The sequence below is a fragment of the Musa acuminata genome, chromosome BXJ3-5 (genome assembly GCF_036884655.1).
Source record: "Musa acuminata AAA Group cultivar baxijiao chromosome BXJ3-5, Cavendish_Baxijiao_AAA, whole genome shotgun sequence".
Classification (NCBI taxonomy): domain Eukaryota; kingdom Viridiplantae; phylum Streptophyta; class Magnoliopsida; order Zingiberales; family Musaceae; genus Musa; species Musa acuminata.
Genome location: NC_088353.1, coordinates 43,464,991 through 43,483,834, shown reverse-complemented (window position 1 = coordinate 43,483,834; position 18,844 = coordinate 43,464,991). Strand labels below are relative to the sequence as shown.

General features: G+C 39.1%; 2 protein-coding genes across 3 annotated transcripts; one reads left to right on the top strand and one right to left on the bottom strand.

Annotated features, from left to right (window-relative positions):
• Positions 1-434: 434 nt before the first annotated feature.
• Positions 435-4,681, bottom strand: LOC135637587 (respiratory burst oxidase homolog protein B-like). The gene is made up of 13 exons (XM_065150206.1): positions 4,526-4,681; positions 3,776-4,345; positions 3,485-3,644; positions 3,299-3,347; positions 3,104-3,217; positions 2,594-3,025; positions 2,139-2,525; positions 1,957-2,052; positions 1,717-1,832; positions 1,527-1,629; positions 1,382-1,455; positions 791-1,302; positions 435-707 (listed from the first exon to the last, which is right to left on the bottom strand). Exons 2-13 carry the CDS (start codon positions 4,296-4,298, stop codon positions 598-600), a joined length of 2,676 nt encoding a protein of 891 aa, XP_065006278.1. The 5' UTR covers positions 4,299-4,345; positions 4,526-4,681; the 3' UTR covers positions 435-597.
• A 2,464-nt stretch (positions 4,682-7,145) lies between these two features.
• LOC103986292 (anaphase-promoting complex subunit 7) lies at positions 7,146-18,812 on the top strand. Of its 2 annotated transcripts, none has more exons than XM_009404251.3 (18): positions 7,146-7,309; positions 7,659-7,727; positions 7,898-7,948; positions 8,720-8,857; positions 8,963-9,025; positions 10,324-10,439; positions 12,241-12,325; positions 13,880-13,939; positions 14,500-14,545; positions 15,791-15,864; positions 16,735-16,785; positions 16,855-17,055; positions 17,131-17,175; positions 17,303-17,396; positions 17,473-17,618; positions 17,834-18,063; positions 18,309-18,369; positions 18,454-18,812. In XM_009404251.3, exons 1-18 carry the CDS (start codon positions 7,241-7,243, stop codon positions 18,538-18,540), a joined length of 1,686 nt encoding a protein of 561 aa, XP_009402526.2. In that variant the 5' UTR covers positions 7,146-7,240; the 3' UTR covers positions 18,541-18,812. The 2 variants fall into 2 exon arrangements, with proteins under 2 accessions (XP_009402526.2, XP_018682117.2); XM_018826572.2 differs by having other exon boundaries at positions 12,241-12,334.
• The last annotated feature ends 32 nt before the right edge of the window (positions 18,813-18,844 follow it).

The following is an 18,844-nucleotide window of genomic DNA, read 5'->3' as shown; positions in this document are numbered from 1 at the left end:
GCCCGCCCCGGCTCGGTTCGTCTTGATTTTGTCCGATCAAGCCCGGCCCGTTGTTTCTGAGTTTTTACATGGATCAATCCGGTCCATTACATTGGTTTATTTAAATTAAATTAGGGATATCACATATCTATCATATAAGAGTTTAAAATGACGTATTAGCCCATATAAATTGTAATATAACCTCTATAATTATTACAAATATTAAGAGCCTTCACAAAAGTATCCCTTTTGTTAACATTCATCCAAAAAATTTAGGTTAATCATGATTAGCTAGAGTTAATATCAATTATTTGTATGTAACTATTAGCTAGAGTTAATATCTATCATGCACTTGAATATACATATGGTAATATTCATCTATTATAAAAAAAATAAATTATATATATATATATATGAAAACACAGAAAAAATGAATTCAATTGATCACAAAGAAATTGCAACCAAGGATGATTTTGTTATTACATAAGTAATATAAAATAATTACATATTAAATTTCTACAACTTCGACGAAGAAAAATGGAACATCTTGTGTGGGATATCACTCGGTGAAGCCCAGCAGGGGGAATCTAAAGGGATTACAAAGAATAGCTGACAGCATCAGAAGTTCTCCTTGTGGAAGACGAACTTTGTGCTTGTTTTGTGCGAGAAATCCTGTGACAACCGTCGCAATTCTCCGATCACCATCGGGTCTCCGCAGTAAAAGACTCCTGAATCGTAACACGGTCAAATGTCAGATTGTTTCCGAGAAGAACGATGAGAAGGGATTCGATCGAGATATCTGGAGGCTTACCGACGCGTTGATTCGGGTGATTGATGGCGATGCGCTTGAAGACGTTGCGCCAGTTGGGCCTGGCGAAGTGCGTCTTGACGCGCGTCCCGGAGACGATGTCGACCCCGTTCTTGGCGTGGTGGAGGGCTTGGAGCATGACGATGAGGGCGGAGCGGGCGTCGCCTTCCTCGTACACGCTGGTGCAGTGGTTGTGCAGCTCGATCACGCCGTCCTTGTCCTTCTCGGCCACCTCGTTCATGATGCCCCGGAACCACTCGAACGAGCCCTCCTCCCGAGTCACCCAGTAGAAGTACGCGCGCTGCGCCATGAAGGGCTTCTTCTTCGCCTTGGTCGCGCTCTCCACGTCCGCCGCCGCCGTCGTCTTCTTTTGCTCGACGTTGTTGAGCACGTCCTTGACGATGCTGATCAGAGGAGTGGCTCCGATGCCGAGTCCGATGAGCAATAGGACATCGTAGTGCTCGTAGTCTTGAGCAGGAGCACCGTAAGGCCCATCGATCAAAAGCTTCGGCAATCTAATACACAGCAGGACGACGCATGGTAAGACGACAGAGATAGTGCGAGTTGCTGCTGAAACGTAGGGATTCACTATACCTGGGATTGTTTCCTCCAGGCATGACATCAGCTCTGAGGAGTCCGCTCTGATCGCTCTTTGCAGGTTGGCACACCTGTTGCATTCCGATAGCAGTGTTAGCGAAAGCAAAGCCGCGTTCTCCGTGACTGCTGCAACTTCTCCTACCTGTGAGAAGACGGCTCTGAGTTGCGAAGTCCAATCGCCTCTTGTGCGGATGTGGATGCTGAGGTAGTCGTCTCCCGGAGCCGAAGTGATGGAGAAGGGGTGCCTGTCCAAAGAAATCATGCAGTCCTCGACATTAAGACTTTGATCAGTGCAATCCCAGTCAAAGTCAACGTACATCAATGTAGATTACCATTCGAACGGTGACACCGCGGCACAGTTAAGGAAGATGTATTGCCCGCTCCTGTACTTGAAACGTTGAGGTTTGGACATGCGGAGAGCCAAAACGTTTCCTGGGTACACAGCAACCTGCAAACACGAAAGAAGATGAAGTTTCCGAAGCTGCATCATCTTTTATATATAGAGAGACAGAGGCTCACATGAGCCCATGACTGCTACTCTTGCAATAGAAAAAGGGAAGCAAAGTCTATACCTTTTGAATCCTCACTGTCTTGTGGCCGGACCTGAAGGCACGGAGAAGGCGCTCGCATGCATACAATGTGACAGGGATGGCCAAGTACATCCACGTCTGCGTTATTTAGGAAGCAGGGTCAGATTGATCGTCTACACAAAGACTACATGTAAACTAATCCCTGATGCCCGCCATTAACGCACCGTCTTCTTGTACCACTTCTTGATGAGGTAGAGGCATACGCCATGGACGACGTAGAGCACGTAGACGATGACGAAGAGGTGGTGGGAGTACCAGAAGGCGTTGAAACCGGTGAGCCGGCGCAGGGGATTCGTGGGGCTTAACCGGTTGCGGCGGAACCAGGGCTGGGCCAGCACGTAGGCGATCACCATGAGCACCAGCATGACCACCCCGGTCCACCCCTCGGTCCCCTTGACGAACCACCAGTAGTTGGGCGGCCGGTTCTCCCCGAAGAAGGGCTTCATCGGCTCGTACTCCGCGTCGGTGGCGTGCAACAGCCGGGGGAAGTCGCAGGTCAGGTGAGCCCCGACGTGGAGCGCGACGCCGACCACGATGCCGGCTGCAATCACCTGATCATCGAATCCGACGACGTTAGCTTCTGGGGACTAGAGAGGTTTTCGCCTGATTTACCGGTTACCTTGTGGAAGTTGATGTTGTCATTGAAGGGGATGATGACACCGAGCTTGGTCCTGCTTCGTAGCCATGTGATGGTGTTGCGGCAAACAGGGAGGAGGATGAGGGCCATGTTGAACTTGAGAGTTTCTGCGCCGCCCTTGGCGGTGGTCACGCAGTAGCCCATGATGTGGAAGACGGCGCGACGACGGTACGCGATGAACTTCCAGGTGAAGAGGCCAGCGCAGATGGAGAGCCACAGGGCCATCACCCAGACCCGCTTCCAGTTGTCCTCCATGAAGTAGGAGATCCGCCGGCAGTAGCGACGGACCGGGTTCTTGTCCTTGGTGGGCACCAGCTTCTGGCTGAGCATCTGGCTGAGGTTGTTGCTGTTGGCGTAGAGCATGGCCGATGGCTGCACTGCTGGCTGGAGCAGCAGCATCTCCAGGTTGTACAGCTGCTTGCAAAGGGTTTCGACTGTGAGTGGTGACAGTAACAAGGGATAACGACAGTGCTGGTTTCTGGATGTGCAGACCTCGATGTAGCCCAAATTGTTGGGGTCGAGCTCCTCCATGATCAGAGCTGTGTACTCCTCGACGCGTTCCTGGATCCTCGACAGCTTGTTCGCGGAAGCGCTGAGGGCGATGATCTGAAGCAAAAGTTCATCGAATGGCGAATTAGATGACATTTTTGTGAGGAAGCGCGAAGCAGAGCATTTTGACACACACACCTCTCTGACTTCTTCCTCTGTGATCCTGCCGTCTGCGTTCTTGTCCACCCTGTGTTCGGGTCAACATCATGCTTTGAAGTCAGATCACGAAATCAACTTTCAAGGTTAATTCGACTACAGAACCGAATGATTTAGTGGAGGATTGAGATGTTCAGCCACGAGAAGAACAGAGCACCGGAAATTTACATGTCAAAGAAGGTCTGAAGACGCGCATCAAAGCTCTGGTCGGAGAGCTGTTCCCAGAACTCCCAGAGCTCCTCCTTCGTTAGCACAGCTGCGGTGATTCCCCGCCTTCGTGCCAATGCATCGAACACCTCACCCGCGAACTCCTCGGATCCCACCATTCCTGCAATTCTCAGAGGCTAACTGCAATTTAGACTGATGTAGCTCCTCTGTCTTTGCTTGTTCGTGCGGTGATGATTAGAACTATAGAGAAGCCATATGAGTAAAAGCTCATCGTGCTCGAGAGTCGATTACCTATGCACTTTCCGAACCTCGACCTGAGAAGCACCCCATCGACGGCGAGCTCGTCGAACCGTCGTTCGACCTGCGGCCAGCCCTCGCTCGCGACGTTCTTGGTCACAAACTGGAGGCCCTTGATGGCCTGAGCCGCAGATGACTTGGTCCGGTCGAGCCGCTCCGCCCGCCTCGAGGAGGAGGTCATGCGGCGGAACTCGTGCCCCACCTGCTTCAGCTTGGACGACAGGCTCGCGCCCACCATCGGGGAGCGCCTCTCCAGGTTCTTCGCGAGCAGCGCCGCCTCCGGGTCACCACTTTGGATGCTCTGAATCGCGATCGCGTCGTCCCTGACGTCGAGCGTTATCTCCACGTAGTTGTCGTCACCCTTGAACCTCGCGCTTCGCTTCTTGCCGGCTTTCTTTGACGCCAAAGGGCCGCCGAGAGGGCCGCTGTGTCCGACCGACCGCCCACCGTCGGACTCGGACTCAGACTCGTGGTCGAAGTAGTAGCGAAGGGTGCCATTCTCCGTTGCCGAGCCCATCGCTTCTCACTCGCCACAGTGTGGTTCAAGTGCCTACCCCGGCCTTCCTGCAAACCATTATCCATGGATCAGTACCTCTATGATTGCACCGACTACAGACAAGAAGATCTAAAGAACAATATTAATTGGACCGAGATCGTGATCCAGCTGGATCTCAATATCCGATCATGAAGGCGCCAATCTCCATGAGGGATCAAATCATGGATCGCGGCAGAGAGTTTGCTCACCGCAATGCAGTCGTCGGAGGCAGACGCTGGTTGTTTCCTCTTCCCGTCGGTGGCAAGCAGCCTGAGGTTGGGCTATGGAGTCCAAAGAGAGAGAAGAAGAGAACATATATAGAGACTTAATGAGACAAGAGATAGTTGCAGTAGATATGGTTGCGTTGCACATGGATGAACAGTCAAAAAGACAAAAGAGCAGTACGATAGCAGCAAATCCAAGGGGCGCCATTAGGTTGTGCACTAACTCCACCTCTGGATTTGCAGCAACGCCGAGTCGACGTCACCCATGTTGGACAGTGGTTGGCAGCTTCCAACTTCGCCTACCTTGGGATAAGGAAGCATACTAATGAGCACGACGACGACCCTGAGAAGGTGGCGGTCTTCGGCGTGTGGGTCCGTGTTTTGCACGTATATAGACATAGTCATCAAACAGCTGAAGAATCCATGGAAGGATTGGGAAACCGGAAGCTGAGCCTCGTCTTTCCGGCGTCGGTGGGGACTTCTTCTCTTGTTTCAGCTGCATGGCTCATGGACTCTACTACTGCAGTTGGAATACGTATATATCATGTATGAATGTATGAGAAGTTCTAATTTGAAGTTGGCCTGTGAATGAACATAGGAAAGAGAATTGTTTTTCTATTGGAATATTTATTCTCTGAACAAAAGTCAATGATGATCCACCATTTGCCAAATAATCCTGTTCGATTTAATGATATCTTGAATAGATTTCACTAAATAAACACATGTTAGGAAACTAAAATGTGCATCGTATTAGCCTATTATAATCCAATATGAAGGTTATATTGTTTGAAATTTTTGTTTAGGTATATGATTCCATATGATTTGACTACACAAATATGCATCACAGTTTGGCTCATGAAAGTTTGCAGATTGTGTCGGCATCAATCATGTCGAAGGTCATATTCTGATAGAATCAATTGCTTCTGGTTTCCTTGGTTTAGATTCCTTGATAGGAGTTTTGTGTACAGAATATATCTTGTTCTTGGATCAACAACATCAATCACGGCATTGAATGAGACATCACATAGAAATGCTACATCCTCTCTCCAAGACTAAAGTTTTAACAGTCAATTGTGCATTCTCAAAACAATCTCAAGCTTTGTCAATCTTCCTTTGTTTCTTCACCGTATTCATAGGTCAGATCTGTTGGCATTTCTACAGTCTCTTTGTCTATGGCTTCTGCAAAAAGCTTGAAACAGCTGCAGGATGCATGCATGGCTTGGAGACACATCATCTCATTGCTTTACACATGAAGAGTTGTTGGTAGCCAAAAAGAAAGAAAGAAGTAAGAAAACTTTGCTTGGCACATCCTGACATTTGACTGTAATAGACTAAGTGCAAACTGCAACACTAATGTTCTTGCTTAGAGCAAACTGCTTGCTTGGACAAGTACATGACTTGTTGGAGTGGCTTAGAACATAGGCCATGATGAGTATTAGTCTGTCTTCTTAGTGGTGTGCTCGACATACTCCAAAGACATTTATAATGCAGGAAGGCATGCTTGTAGAGAAAGCAAATATCCTTCTTCCATGAAGAACTGATTGATGGTAGGATTTAGCTCAGCCGTTGTGATCAATTCCCTTCCTCTTTCTATCCAATCTGCTTAAGCTTGGATTAGCATATCCAAATATGTACCATCACTTTAAATTGAGGTCACCTTCTAAATCTCGTGGCAGCACCAGCAAACAACTGCTATCATCTCACAAGTCCTATTTTGAGTCAATAATTTAGACATGATAAAATCGATATGTTAATTATCTCATCAAATCAAGTCGTATATTTTTAGATCTTATGTTAGGAGCATCTATTTTTTCAGAATTTATTACCGGCGATCCGAACACCTATTATTATTATTATTATTATTATTATTATTATTATTATTATTATTATTCAAATTTAGTAGGGTAAAATGACTTAATTCTTGAAGGATCATTACATTACATGATCTTATAAGGTTTAAGCGCAAATCCACCCAAATTTGATTTCAAAATTTATAAATTCATCAATAAATAAAAAAGATCAATGAAATTATTATTTATATTATTTTTGTCTGGTGTATCAAGAAATTAAGATGAGTTGGATAGAATTTATGATGTGACACTCATAAAGCATAATCTTTAAAATCACATAATGATCTTAAGAAAATATTTAATGGATTTGTTATGTATATCATTCGAGTATAACTCATTAATTTAAGATTGTACTATGATAAACTTTCATCTTAATTTTTTTACGATCGAAAAAATATATGATATAAATAGTCACTCTACTAGTTTTTCTAATTTTTGTTGATTTTAGTGGCTTATATAGTCTAATTTGATATATTTTTCTATCTTGATTCTATAATTAAAAGTAACATAATTCATTTATGAATGTAACACTTTAAAGTATGTCTAAATTACCTCAAACCTACATATTGTTATGTATAATTGATAATATATTATATTCTAATATATATATGATTAATCAATTTCTACTATATATATATATATATATATATATATATATATATATGATTATAATGGAGATAATAAGGTTTAGACTTTTTTAGAGGGTTAAATAGAATAATATGTACATATATGCAATTTTGCCCTTTTCAATTTGTATCTCTCCCTCACGAGCGGCGATAGATCCATTTCGAAACCCTCCTCATCTCCACTACGCGCCCAAGAAGCCTCATCCTCGACGGAAGCGGCGTCAATGGAGGTTCCCAAGGATCACATCACCACCCTTCTCGACAACGGCCTCTTCTACTCCGCCCAGATGCTGGTATGTGTGCATGTATTGCCGCTTCCGAACCCTTACTCCCCCCATCCTTGCCATCGCGGCGAATCGGTTCTGTCCTTCCTTCTCTCTTTCTTTCTTTTCCGGCGATTATCTTTAGGTCTTGATTAGGGTTTCGTATCAATCTTTTCGATCGTTTGTTTGGTTTCTTGATCGTGGTAGTGAGGTGTGAGATGCGGTTCTCGTGTTATAGTTTTGCGCCTGGGGTGATAAGAAACCTACAGCGGTTTCCTTCCTTTTTGGATGAGAAGCCCTGTTAAGGATCTCGTGCACATTATGTCTTTTGGGGGTTCGAGATAATTGCTCATTGAAATTACATGTTGAACTTTGACAGGGCTGCTTTCTTGTATCTTCAGTGGTTACAAACAGTGAAGCCAGTCCATATCTGAAGGCTGAAAACTTGGTAAGGGCTTACTTGTCTAGAATAACTTGGTAAGGTACCCATGATCATGTCATCTTATGGGGTATATTCGTGGCTGCGATTGATGCATCTTCTTGTCAAACTTTGCGATTCAGTGAAGATTGTGGTATGATGTGCACATTCTGATTGGTCTGACTTTTCTTTAATTGCAGGTTCTTCAAGGTGATGCTTTATTTGGGGAGAAAGAATTTCGTAGAGCCCTGGTAACTATTAGTATATGTTTCAAATAACTGCTTCTAATCTTAAAGAAATTGTTAAATTATTGATATGTAGGGACATTGTTCCGTATTAAACCAGTTGGTTACATATTTATTTATTCATGTACTAATTTTTGTGTTCTATTGGGTAATACGTTGCCAAGAACTTATATTCTTGTCTATGTGATGCATATAATGGTTGTTGTTTTTTTTTTTTTTTTTTCGTCTGATGGGTTTTATGTGATTATATTCAGGAGAAACAAATGGTAATTTCTCTAGTTTTGCTGTCAGTTTAAACTTGGTAAAGGCATGAATGTGGGCCTTGAGTTACCTCAATCCTCACTTCTCTGCTAATATTGTTATAGTTAGATCTATGTGGATCTTAAATAAAATCCTTATAAGGTTTGAAACTCGGCAATCATATTTTGGATCGGCATAGCGAGTTATGCTCAGTGATTTCCATGTGCTATTTTTCATTATAATTTTTAGCTATTTTTCATATTTGTTTCGTTATCATCTTTTGATGTATATGTGGGTCAGTAGGAGGGAATTTTACAATCTTTGGCAATAAGAGTAATAGTGAGAGCGTTACACTTGTCTAATGCTTTTTTGCTAGCATGATCAGAAATGGTAAATTGAATAAGGCTTTTGGCAACTTGGCGATAGTTTAATACCTGAATTATCTGCATCTGCTGAGGTTCTTATGAAGCATTGGCCAATATTAATACTGGGAACATAAAATTGTTCACTGACCAAATTTTTATAATTTCATTACAGAGTATGTACAAACAAGCACTTCAACATTGCAAAATTATTTCAAAGCAAACAATGAATAATTCTAGAAGCTCATTTTCTGCGTCAAGTAGATCATCGTCACCAAATTCAATGAATGTCTCCCCAGTCAATGAAAATGAGGTGAGCCCCTTCTCTCTAAGATGTTAATAAATACTGTCATGATTTTTATTTTTTTCTAAGTGATCTCCAAGATTGTGTCTTAGTCCATTGTGTTCATATTGGCAGGTGAAGTTTAAAATTACACTTTGTCATTGTGCACTAAGCGAAAACCGTCCTGCTCTTGTAGAGGTATTCCCTCCTCTTTCTTATACTTTGGTGTCTAACATTGTCCTAGTGGATGTTAATTGACCTTCCGTGTGATGTCCAAAGTCATCTTCTCAGCCATAGACTAATTTATCATTGTTAAAAAGTTTGTGGAATTCAGTAGTTATATCTTTGTAAACTTGCTTAACTTTCTAGATAAGGTCCTATCTTGAAATAGGTGAGTTATTATGTTAATTATATGAACTGATGTTCTGAAAACATTTGGTCCTATTGTTCTTGTGCAGTTATAATACGGAGAACTTGTTGATATTACACGAGGAAATATTTTCATAGATATACTGGTTAATTTTAATCTCTTGTGGCTAATTATTACCATGAACACCTCAGATGCTCACACCAACAGCTTGTAAACATGTTGAGATGGACATACATGTAAAGTAGTCATAGATATTATAATTAAAGTTGATCGTCTGACACTTATAATCACCAAATGAGGAAAATTCTTGTGCCAATGACGTGGAAATGTTAGGTTGTTTCAATCTTAGGTAGTAGATGGGGTCAGTTACTGTTGGTGGTGTCGCTTCATCAACCAGATATTTAAAATTGGGGAAGATGGAAGGAAGGACGTGCAACAGTGGTGAAGACCAAGATCCTGGAGTAAAGATTGTTATTGCAAGTAATGTTCTTGAAGGTTCAAAAGGGGATTCCTTATAGATCTTGATGATCTGAATATCATTGTCGTGGGATTGCTGCTGAAAATATATAGATATTCAGTGATCTGTGGCGTCGTTTCATCGTTAGTTCTCTCCAACTTATCGAAGATTGATAAATTGTGTGGTGAACATCTTGACATATGACCATCAGTCCATGGTCCTTTTTATCGGTGTGGTGAGAGAAGATAAAACTAGTAGATCACATGTTCTAGGTATACCGTCAGTGTTGGCTATCCTCAGTTGGAGAGAGTTATGGGAATGAGTAGGATTGAGAGGGAAGTTCTCTGTGACACATGCAATAGCCATTCAAAACATAATCAAAATTAGAAAACAGAAGAAAAGTGTAGACCGCTATATTCTTGCCGTGAAATCAGTTCTTTGTGCATAAAAAAGTGTTTAGGAAACATTTCTATGAAATCTTATATCTTCCACATAATCAATGCTTATCATCTTGATAGAAAGAGATATAGCCCAGGGGTACTTTTCCAATTTTTCATTTTTTAATTTACACACGGGTATAAATTGATTTTAAACATTTCTTTGATGTGTGCGGTCTTGAATTGGTTTATTAAATCTAGGAAAGTGAATTTTTTTTTTCTGATTTTGCAGATGGAAGGAATCCCTCCAAAAGCAAGAACATTACGAATGAATCTTACATTGGGGAAGCTTTATCGGATTTCTAGACACAACCGATCTGCCATTGCATGCTACAAAGATTGTTTAAGGTCAAGAAATATGAATACTTCTAGATCACTGATATCTATCATTACATTTAGATAGTCAGATTTTTATCTAATCTAGTCATATCTCCAGCTGCTGAGTGTTGGCGGTCATAGTCCTTATATTGAAACTTCTGAAATTTGCTTCATTATTTGATATTTTGGTTGTTTTGCTTATCGTCTTACGTATATTGTCATTTATTTATTCTTCTTGGTAAGTTTAAATTTTTTGCTCATCATTCTCGTACTCCAACCACCACCTATTACTTTCTTTGTTTTATGGAATATTATGGGGTGATTGAATAACCTATCTTTTGCATCCTTCTCATGTGATATTAGTATCATTGCAAGAGTTGGTAACTAGAAATTTCTTTTGTTTGATGATGATTTTTTCATTTTAGACTGCTTGGGTCGATTTTGGGTTAACTGGGTAATGGCAATGAACAGGTTGTTTGCCTGTTTTAAGGATCATGCTGTTTATATCTATGCTTATAACATTGTGTAAAGGATTAGTCTTTTGTTGGCTTGAAGCTGGTCACAAGTTGATATGTTAAATGCATGTCGCTCTGTTCTTGTGCCTGCTTGCGCCATGACACATCAAAGAAGGAAACAGGTGGATGCTAGTTGCACACCTGCAGACCTCATTTCACTGGTAAGCTATCTTATAGTGCAGTTTGCATTAGCATGGTATGATACTTATTACACTTACCAATAGTGAGTCTGTTTGCAACCAGAAGAGGAAATGTAAATTTTTTTTGTTGAGGAAGCAAAAATAAGTATACATTTGAAGACAAAAGTTGTTATAGGATAAACCACTTATTAAGTTGAATTTAATATTCTATTTTCCACTTATAGCATGATCTAGGACTTTGGAGATCTCATCCCTTCTCTTCTGTCACTCTGTCGTGCTTCTAGTTCTGAGCCCCTAATGGACCTTATTCACATTGGTCTTATTGGCCATCCAATTGCTTTCTAGAACTTGTCTTCTCAATTTAATAGGTCACATCAGACTTAAAAAAGATCTGGTTATAGTCTTTTTTATTAGGTTATTGCGAGCGTTTTTTATATTTAAATGGTTTCTGCAAATATTGTAATATATATTTTCTGACCAGGTTCAGTCTTCAGAGAGAGAACTGTTAAAAGCTAACTCATAAGAAATACTGTTCAATATGTGAATTTGACATATATTTTGGTATTTAAACCTTATAAACTTTATAATTCCTGGAAATAGAAAATTTTTGAAGGTTCAAAGGAGGACTTAATTGAGTTTCAGATTCAAGTAATTGGTCTAATAGCATGTAAAATATTTTTAAGGAAATGTATAATGTTGCATTTTATCATCAAACCGGAATAAGTGTATTGGATGTTGAAGTGCAGCTTTTACAATTTATAAATGGAAAAATTAATATGTGACTTTCCTTTATATTGTTACCTCATGAAGTATAAGCATACTTTGAAGTTTGAAAGACCTGAGTTATCAAATTTCTCAGGTCTTTAGTCTTTATAAAGTTACTTAGATGTTGCAAAATTCAAGTTTGGAGAATGTTGTTAGTCTCAATGAGAAAGTCGAATTTGGTAGACCCACAATGACTTTGACATAAGACCATTAACTGTCTATATATATTCTTGTTAAAACAGACAAAAATATGAGAAAACTTTAGTTTTGTGTTAATTTTGGCTTAAACAACGTATACATCCTAAACAAAGAACAATTATAAAAGTGAACATTTTTTAAAGTTTCTTCTCACCAAGCTTTTCAACTATGCAAAATGTACTCATTTTGTCCTTTTTGTATATTGTTGTGCAGGAATTGTCCATATGTTTTGGAGGCCATTACAGCTTTGGCTGAGCTAGGAGTTTCTTCGAAGGAAGTATCATCCTTGTTCCCCCAGGTCTATAACGTATACAACTTCAATCACTGCTTCTCGGTGAATTCTGCTTATATATCAAAAAGATGATATTTTGTTCTTGACCTTTGTAATGAAAATTATAATTCTCTCACCGTTGCCATATTTGTTGTGCATGGCATAGTTTTTTTTATTAGCTAGTCTCGGTAGTTACAACAGAACAAAGATTTAGTGGGGCATTGGCTAGTGGAATTGCTGTAATATGTGGGTCAAAGGATTTGCGGATGATGTAGGCTTGCATTGTTAAATTGAGAAAGGTCTTGAAGAATTTGCAACACAATCAAACATAATACCAAGAGTTGGTAGGTTCTAACAAAGTTGACAGACACCATTACAACATAATGTGCTTAACAATGTAGAGGACTTTTCTATATGTGATGCCCCCAAAGAGACATACATTGGCTTTGAGATACAAATTGAAATAGTGAATGAGTCAGTATCTAGGTCTGCGTATCTCTCCGGGTTCATCTCATGTTTTCTTGGACTTGGGTTGTGGTGATCATGTTAATAGAGTAGCAATCACATGTGGTATGTCAGGCACACTAAGATATAAAATGCATCCAAGTGACACCCTGATCAGGTTAAGGGATATAATATTGGTGATGGTGGCAACATGGACTTCAAAATCCTACATATAGTAACAGATTAGTTTTTCACTTTTGGTGATCTTAGTATCACAGTTAAAACCTGGATACTTATGTATTTATAACGCCTAACAATCTTTATATATTGAAAACATCATGATGCGTTTTAAATTAAAGATTGGATGGCAGTAGAGATAAGATTTGTTCATAGAAAGCCTGAGCTGAATATTGTGTTTGTTCCCTGTAGAGTACTAAGTTTCAGAAACGCACTTGCTTCCTAGAAGTTGGGTATGTGCTTGGACATAAACTGTCATTTCATAGAATTACACAAATTTCTTTTGCAGGCCTTTCAAGTTGTTATTTGATTTTCCTTTGTTGTGGCCACTGGAATTGTAATATAATGATGTGTAATAAAGCTAGATAGTAAACAATCTAATTGTAGAAATTGCTGTTAGATTTTGTTTGGTCTTTGTTCAAATACACCACCTTATTATTGTTAAATTTATTCGCTTTTCTTATCATTTAGCCTTAGATATGAGAAACTAATTTTTTTTGTCATTTATGACATATTAAGAAAATAAATCAAATAATCCTTCGAGTCCCCATTAGCATGATCAGGGACTTTGCTTGAAGTCATTCTGATTAAGAATGAAAAAGAAACATATTAAAAAAAGTCACAAACTTGGATGGCGATTTGGTGAACTCAGATTGTAAACTATGCCAAATGCTACCAGTAAATTTATTATATGTAGAAGGTTTAGATAACAAACATATTGCTTCTTTATTGTTCGGAAGTTCTATTTGTATGTATTGAATAAATTCGAACATTTAGTGAAAAAAATCATAAGATATGATAATTTACTTTTCCATTTTGTTTTGCAAATAAAGCAATTTTCAACAACTACAGCTGAATAAACTTTGGTACTTATATTTGCCACTGTCTAATGATTTCTAGACCCCAAATAGAGGAGGAAGGCCACCCTTCGATCACATGGATCCAGCTCGTTGGTTGCATGTAAGTCGAAAGATTCATTATTTTTATGTGAATGTCCATTTGATCAGCATTGGGTAAGTATTCGATTTAATGTGGGTGTTCTTACATGTTCATTGTATGAAATTAAGCTTGTGGCATTTTTTTTTCCTTCACCATAGCAACCTTCTTTTGCATGTTAAAGCTGGAATTTGGAAGGTCGTTGTCACCAATGCACTTAAGTTCTACAACAAATATGCAAAACAGTACTTTTGGTCAGACAAATTTCATTTACACCTTGTGTACGACAATTTGTTGGACAACTACCAAGAATGATAGCCGCAATAAGCTACAAAAGACTTTCGTACCTAGAATAAACTAAGATGGGAGTAGATGTTAAACAAATAGAAATTTCATTCCTCGTCGATATCAATCTTTGTGCGTCTAATTTTGGTGTTGCATTTCTTAGAACAGATAAATTTCTTGCTCCGGCAGGTTTTAGCTTGGCAGGAGGTTTATCCAACTTCTTCAGTTCTCTATTGCACAATAGTTATAAGGTTAATGTTGTTTCTTTTGGCTTCTTGTTTTTTAAATAATATTTGCAGCGTTATGTAGAGGCTCAGTGCTGCATTGCTTCAAGTGATTATAAAGGTACACTTTCTTTTATGCTTATGAAATAAGGAATAGATGTTCCAAATTGAAATCAATCAGCATCTTAAATATCTGTAATTGATTTGGTTGAATTAAAATAAATGTACATCTTGGGTTTGTTAAATTTGTTACTAATTATTACTGTGCCTCAGATTGTGTCCTGTGTCCTTGTGAAGATCTCTTATTATATGAACTTTGGATTTAAGGAAAAATAGTCCATATTCCAAGTTTAGAAAAGTTGATGTAAGTTATGATTTTAAAATAATAATGGGAGAAGAAAAACATATGTAAAGGAGAGTATTTACTTGTTAACCAGTGCACTTTTGAAGCGGATCCTATAAATTCAGCCATATTTCTGCATGCCAAGAGGCTCTTTCCGTCATTCAAACATATGAGTCACAGGTAGCAATGGAGCAAGGTTCTCCCTTTACACAATTGTAGACAACAGAACATCTTAAATTTAGAAAAAAAGATAGTGAAAGAGAGAAATGACAATCTGTATATCCAATGAATTCATTACACTGATATTTAAGCTTGTAATAAGGAATGTTTCATGCCCTATGACAAGTTAGGAGGAGAAACAAATGCATTTGTAAGATCTGAAAACAAGTGGAATTCAAAGAAATGCTCAGAGAAATGTATTTGTTTAATACATAGTTCTGAACAGGACATTTACCAGAAGCTGCAATGTTTTTACTCATGTCTTACATGGAACAAGTTTTCAAAAACTACTCAGATTGATATATAACAATGGGTATTTACCAGTCTGATCAAGGATCGGTACTGGACCATATAGTTTGGTATCAGTCAAAATTTGAAAATCAATTTCAAGTCATACCAGGCGGTACAAGTTGGTATGTAATCCAGCATACTAGTGTCTCACTGCTCAACAATGTGCAAAAAGTGGTATTGGATCAATATTATAGCCATGGAGTAAAAGAAATTTACCAATTAAAAGTAATCTTATAAGAACATGACATTATTTTTTTTCTAAATCATCAATACTTTATTTTATTTTATGTTTAGATGTCTTGCAGCTGACAGAGTATTTACAGATATTCAGTTGTGATTCTTAGGCATGATAATTTCTACGGTGCAAACCAACAACCATAGGTTTTGTGTCTTCAATTTATTTCTTTCATTGTTGCTTTGATATGTCATTTTCTACTGTGGGCTCTTTTGTGCTGACATTATAATTGCAGAACTTTGCAGTTTTTTATAGCCATTTTTCTTTGGAATATGTAGGTGGCCTCGACCATCTTTCCGAATTATTACAACAATTTCCTAATAATGTGCACATCTTATTGGAAATTGCAAAGGTTAGCACAAGATTTAACAGTATACTTCTTTAGTTCTTGCCTCGTTATGTACCTTGTGCAGATTTCAATATGCGGTTTAGCAATATCATGATTTGGTACCAATTAGATGGAAGATTGTGTTATGATATCTCGAGATTTTGCTGCATATTGTATTATGTACAGAACTGATGTAAGCAGGATGTACTAAAAAATTCCTTGGTACATTTGGATTGTCATGCAATCAGTCATTTTATTTTTTGATGGTCCATTATGTCAAGTTTTTGCATGTACATGAAATTGAAGTACACCATCAGCAATTAGGGAGCAGGACAGGGGTTCAACATTGGTGTTAGTTTTGAAAAAGGCCAACCAAACTTACCATGTTGTATGAAATTTTGATGAGAGTGATTTTAAAATAAGATGCTTGAAATATATTACATAGATAAAATGGTTCTGTAATTTGTGTTCAAGAGGAGCTATATGTTTTGAAGAATAATCTATGATGTTGTAAAATATCTCATTTTGGCTAATACTTTGTTGCTATCTTCCCGACATTATTTTGTCCTGATTCAGAGCCTTGCCGCTTGATTATATATCTGCTGAGAAAATAAATGTTCCTGTGCTTAATGCCTTCATATATTCTCTAATCGCTAAAGAACTGAAGCTAACATAGTCTATTTGTGCTTTCTTGGTGCCTTATGCTAGTTTCCTCTAGTCATGCAGAAGTTGTTGCTAGAGTGCATCATTTGAGGGTGGCAATCTTATATTTGAATTTTGATTCCATGATAGACATCTGCTACAGATTATCATACGCTATAAAGAACTCATTCTTCACCACATAATATTTGTGATCTAATATTTTGTTGACCTGACCACTAATTATCTCTGAAGGTTGAAGCTATCATTGGAAGACATGATGAAGCAATAATGAACTTTGAAAAGGTATATCGAAGTTACCATGATCTGGTATGGTATTGGTGATAAACATAATATATTCATGGACGTACGCAGGTTCGTTCAATTGATCCATTCATTGTGACATATATGGATGAATATGCGATGCTTCTAAAGCTGAAATCTGACATCTCTAAGCTAAATAAGTTAGTTCATGATCTGCTAAACATTGATCCTACTAGAGCAGAAGTTTTTGTTGCATTATCAGCATTATGGGAGAGGAAGGATGAGCGAAGAGCTTTGTCATATGCTGAGAAGGTATGGGCTAATGATATGAAGTTCCAGCTGTTGGATCATCTGATGTATCTTTGGCTTATCCTTGTTTCTGAACAGAGTCTCAGAATAGATGATAGGCACATATCAGGTCATATTATGAAGGTAATGACATGATTTTAATCTTTTACCTAAAGGCTGGTTCATATATGATTTACACAATTAGACAACATTGAAGCTTGTTCATTGTCTTATTTGTCTTGTTATTAATGGTTTCTTATCGTATATGCAGGGTAACCTGTATCTGTCATTAAACCGGCCAGATGCTGCAGTGACCGCCTTCAGAGGGGCTCAAGAGTTAAGACCTGATCTTCGCTCGTACCAAGGTGATTTTGCGGTGGTGATCATCTCGACTTTTCATGATGCTACTTGTCACTTGAGCATTAGTTGTTTCTTCTGCAGGACTAGTCCGTTCTTATCTTGCTCTTTCAAAAACCAAGGAGGCTCTCTTTATCGCGCGTGAGGCCATGAAATTAATGCCTCAATCAGCAAAAGCTCTCAAGTTAGTTGGGGATGTTCATGCTAGTAGTTCTAGCGGGAGAGAGAAGGTCTGCTTCATTCTTCTGCCAATAAAAGTGTTCTTTTTCTGGAAAAAGAAAGAAAAATTATATTGCTTATTTATTTTAGTTTATTAGCAGCAGAAATTAAGGATTGATGCATGTCCTAATGTTGGTAGACAGACAAATGCATTTATAAGATACCTACAAATCAGAAGAAAATTCCATAACTTTGGTTTTTGATCAGTGATTATTCCCTCACGCAGGCAAGGAAGTTTTATGAATCCGCTTTACGACTCGAGCCTGGTTTTCTTGGAGCTGCTTTAGCGTTGGCTGAGTTGCATGTTGTTGAGGGACGACATAAAGATGCTGTCTCACTTCTGGAGAGGTATGTTAAAGACTGGGCTGATGACTCCCTGCACATCAAGTTAGCTCAGGTTTTTGCAGCTACAAATATGCTTTCAGAAGCTCTGTCTCATTATCAAGCTGCTTTGAGGTATGTGCTTGGTTGGTTCATCGTTTCCTGGTTATCTACCTTTTTTATTTGGGCAAAGGTAACAAAAAAAAAAAAAGAATATCTGATTATGAGAAGCTGTTATGTTGGGACATTAGAGCTTGTTATGTTGTATTATGGGACTATTTTTCATGGCATGCTATTTATTAATGAAACTTCAAAATGTATTTCTTAGACTGTATTTCTCAGATGTTATTCAAAATGTGGAAATTTCATCTATATATCAGGATAAATCCTCAAAATGAAGCTGCAAAGAAAGGTTTGGAGCGCTTGGAGAAGCAGATGAAGGTTTGGCTAATGAAAATTTGCTGCTCTTTGATTTTTACGGCTTGGGTCCAGAAATCCCTTTTTATCTCTCTTCTGTGCTTGCAGGGAATGGATCCGGATGCACCTGATGAAGAAGAAGAGAATGAAGCTGACGATGCAGAAGGTGATCAAGAAGAGGGTGAACTGCTCTAGTATCTTAATGTTAACGGGGGTGTTGGTCCCTCTACGTCGGGTGAACTTTCTCTACATGGTGGCGGAGACAGACAAAGGCCACCAGAACTAAAGCTTTATCCAGAGGAGAAAAAAAAAAAAAAAAGAAGGGTAACATTTCTCATGCCCATTTGTTACCATCGCCATTAGAATCTGTAATAGTTAGTAATGGCTCCTTTTTACTGTTTGCACGAGGGTAATAGTTAGTGATGTTGGAATTTTTCTCGTTGGAATAGTGACGGAGTTTAAACCTACATTTGCTGTCAAAAAATCACAGCTTTCGGAC

Coding starts and splice junctions, on each gene's coding strand:
- LOC103986292 (XM_018826572.2), top strand. CDS start 7,241: ATGGAGGTTCCCAAGGATCACATCACCACCCTTCTCGACAACGGCCTC. Junction 7,728..7,897: donor ATCTGAAGGCTGAAAACTTG/GTAAGGGCTTAC, acceptor CTTTAATTGCAG/GTTCTTCAAGGTGATGCTTT. Junction 15,865..16,734: donor TCTTATTGGAAATTGCAAAG/GTTAGCACAAGA, acceptor TTATCTCTGAAG/GTTGAAGCTATCATTGGAAG.
- LOC135637587 (XM_065150206.1), bottom strand. CDS start 4,298: ATGGGCTCGGCAACGGAGAATGGCACCCTTCGCTACTACTTCGACCAC. Junction 3,218..3,298: donor CAGAGGAAGAAGTCAGAGAG/GTGTGTGTGTCA, acceptor CTTTTGCTTCAG/ATCATCGCCCTCAGCGCTTC. Junction 1,456..1,526: donor TCAGAGCCGTCTTCTCACAG/GTAGGAGAAGTT, acceptor GGAATGCAACAG/GTGTGCCAACCTGCAAAGAG.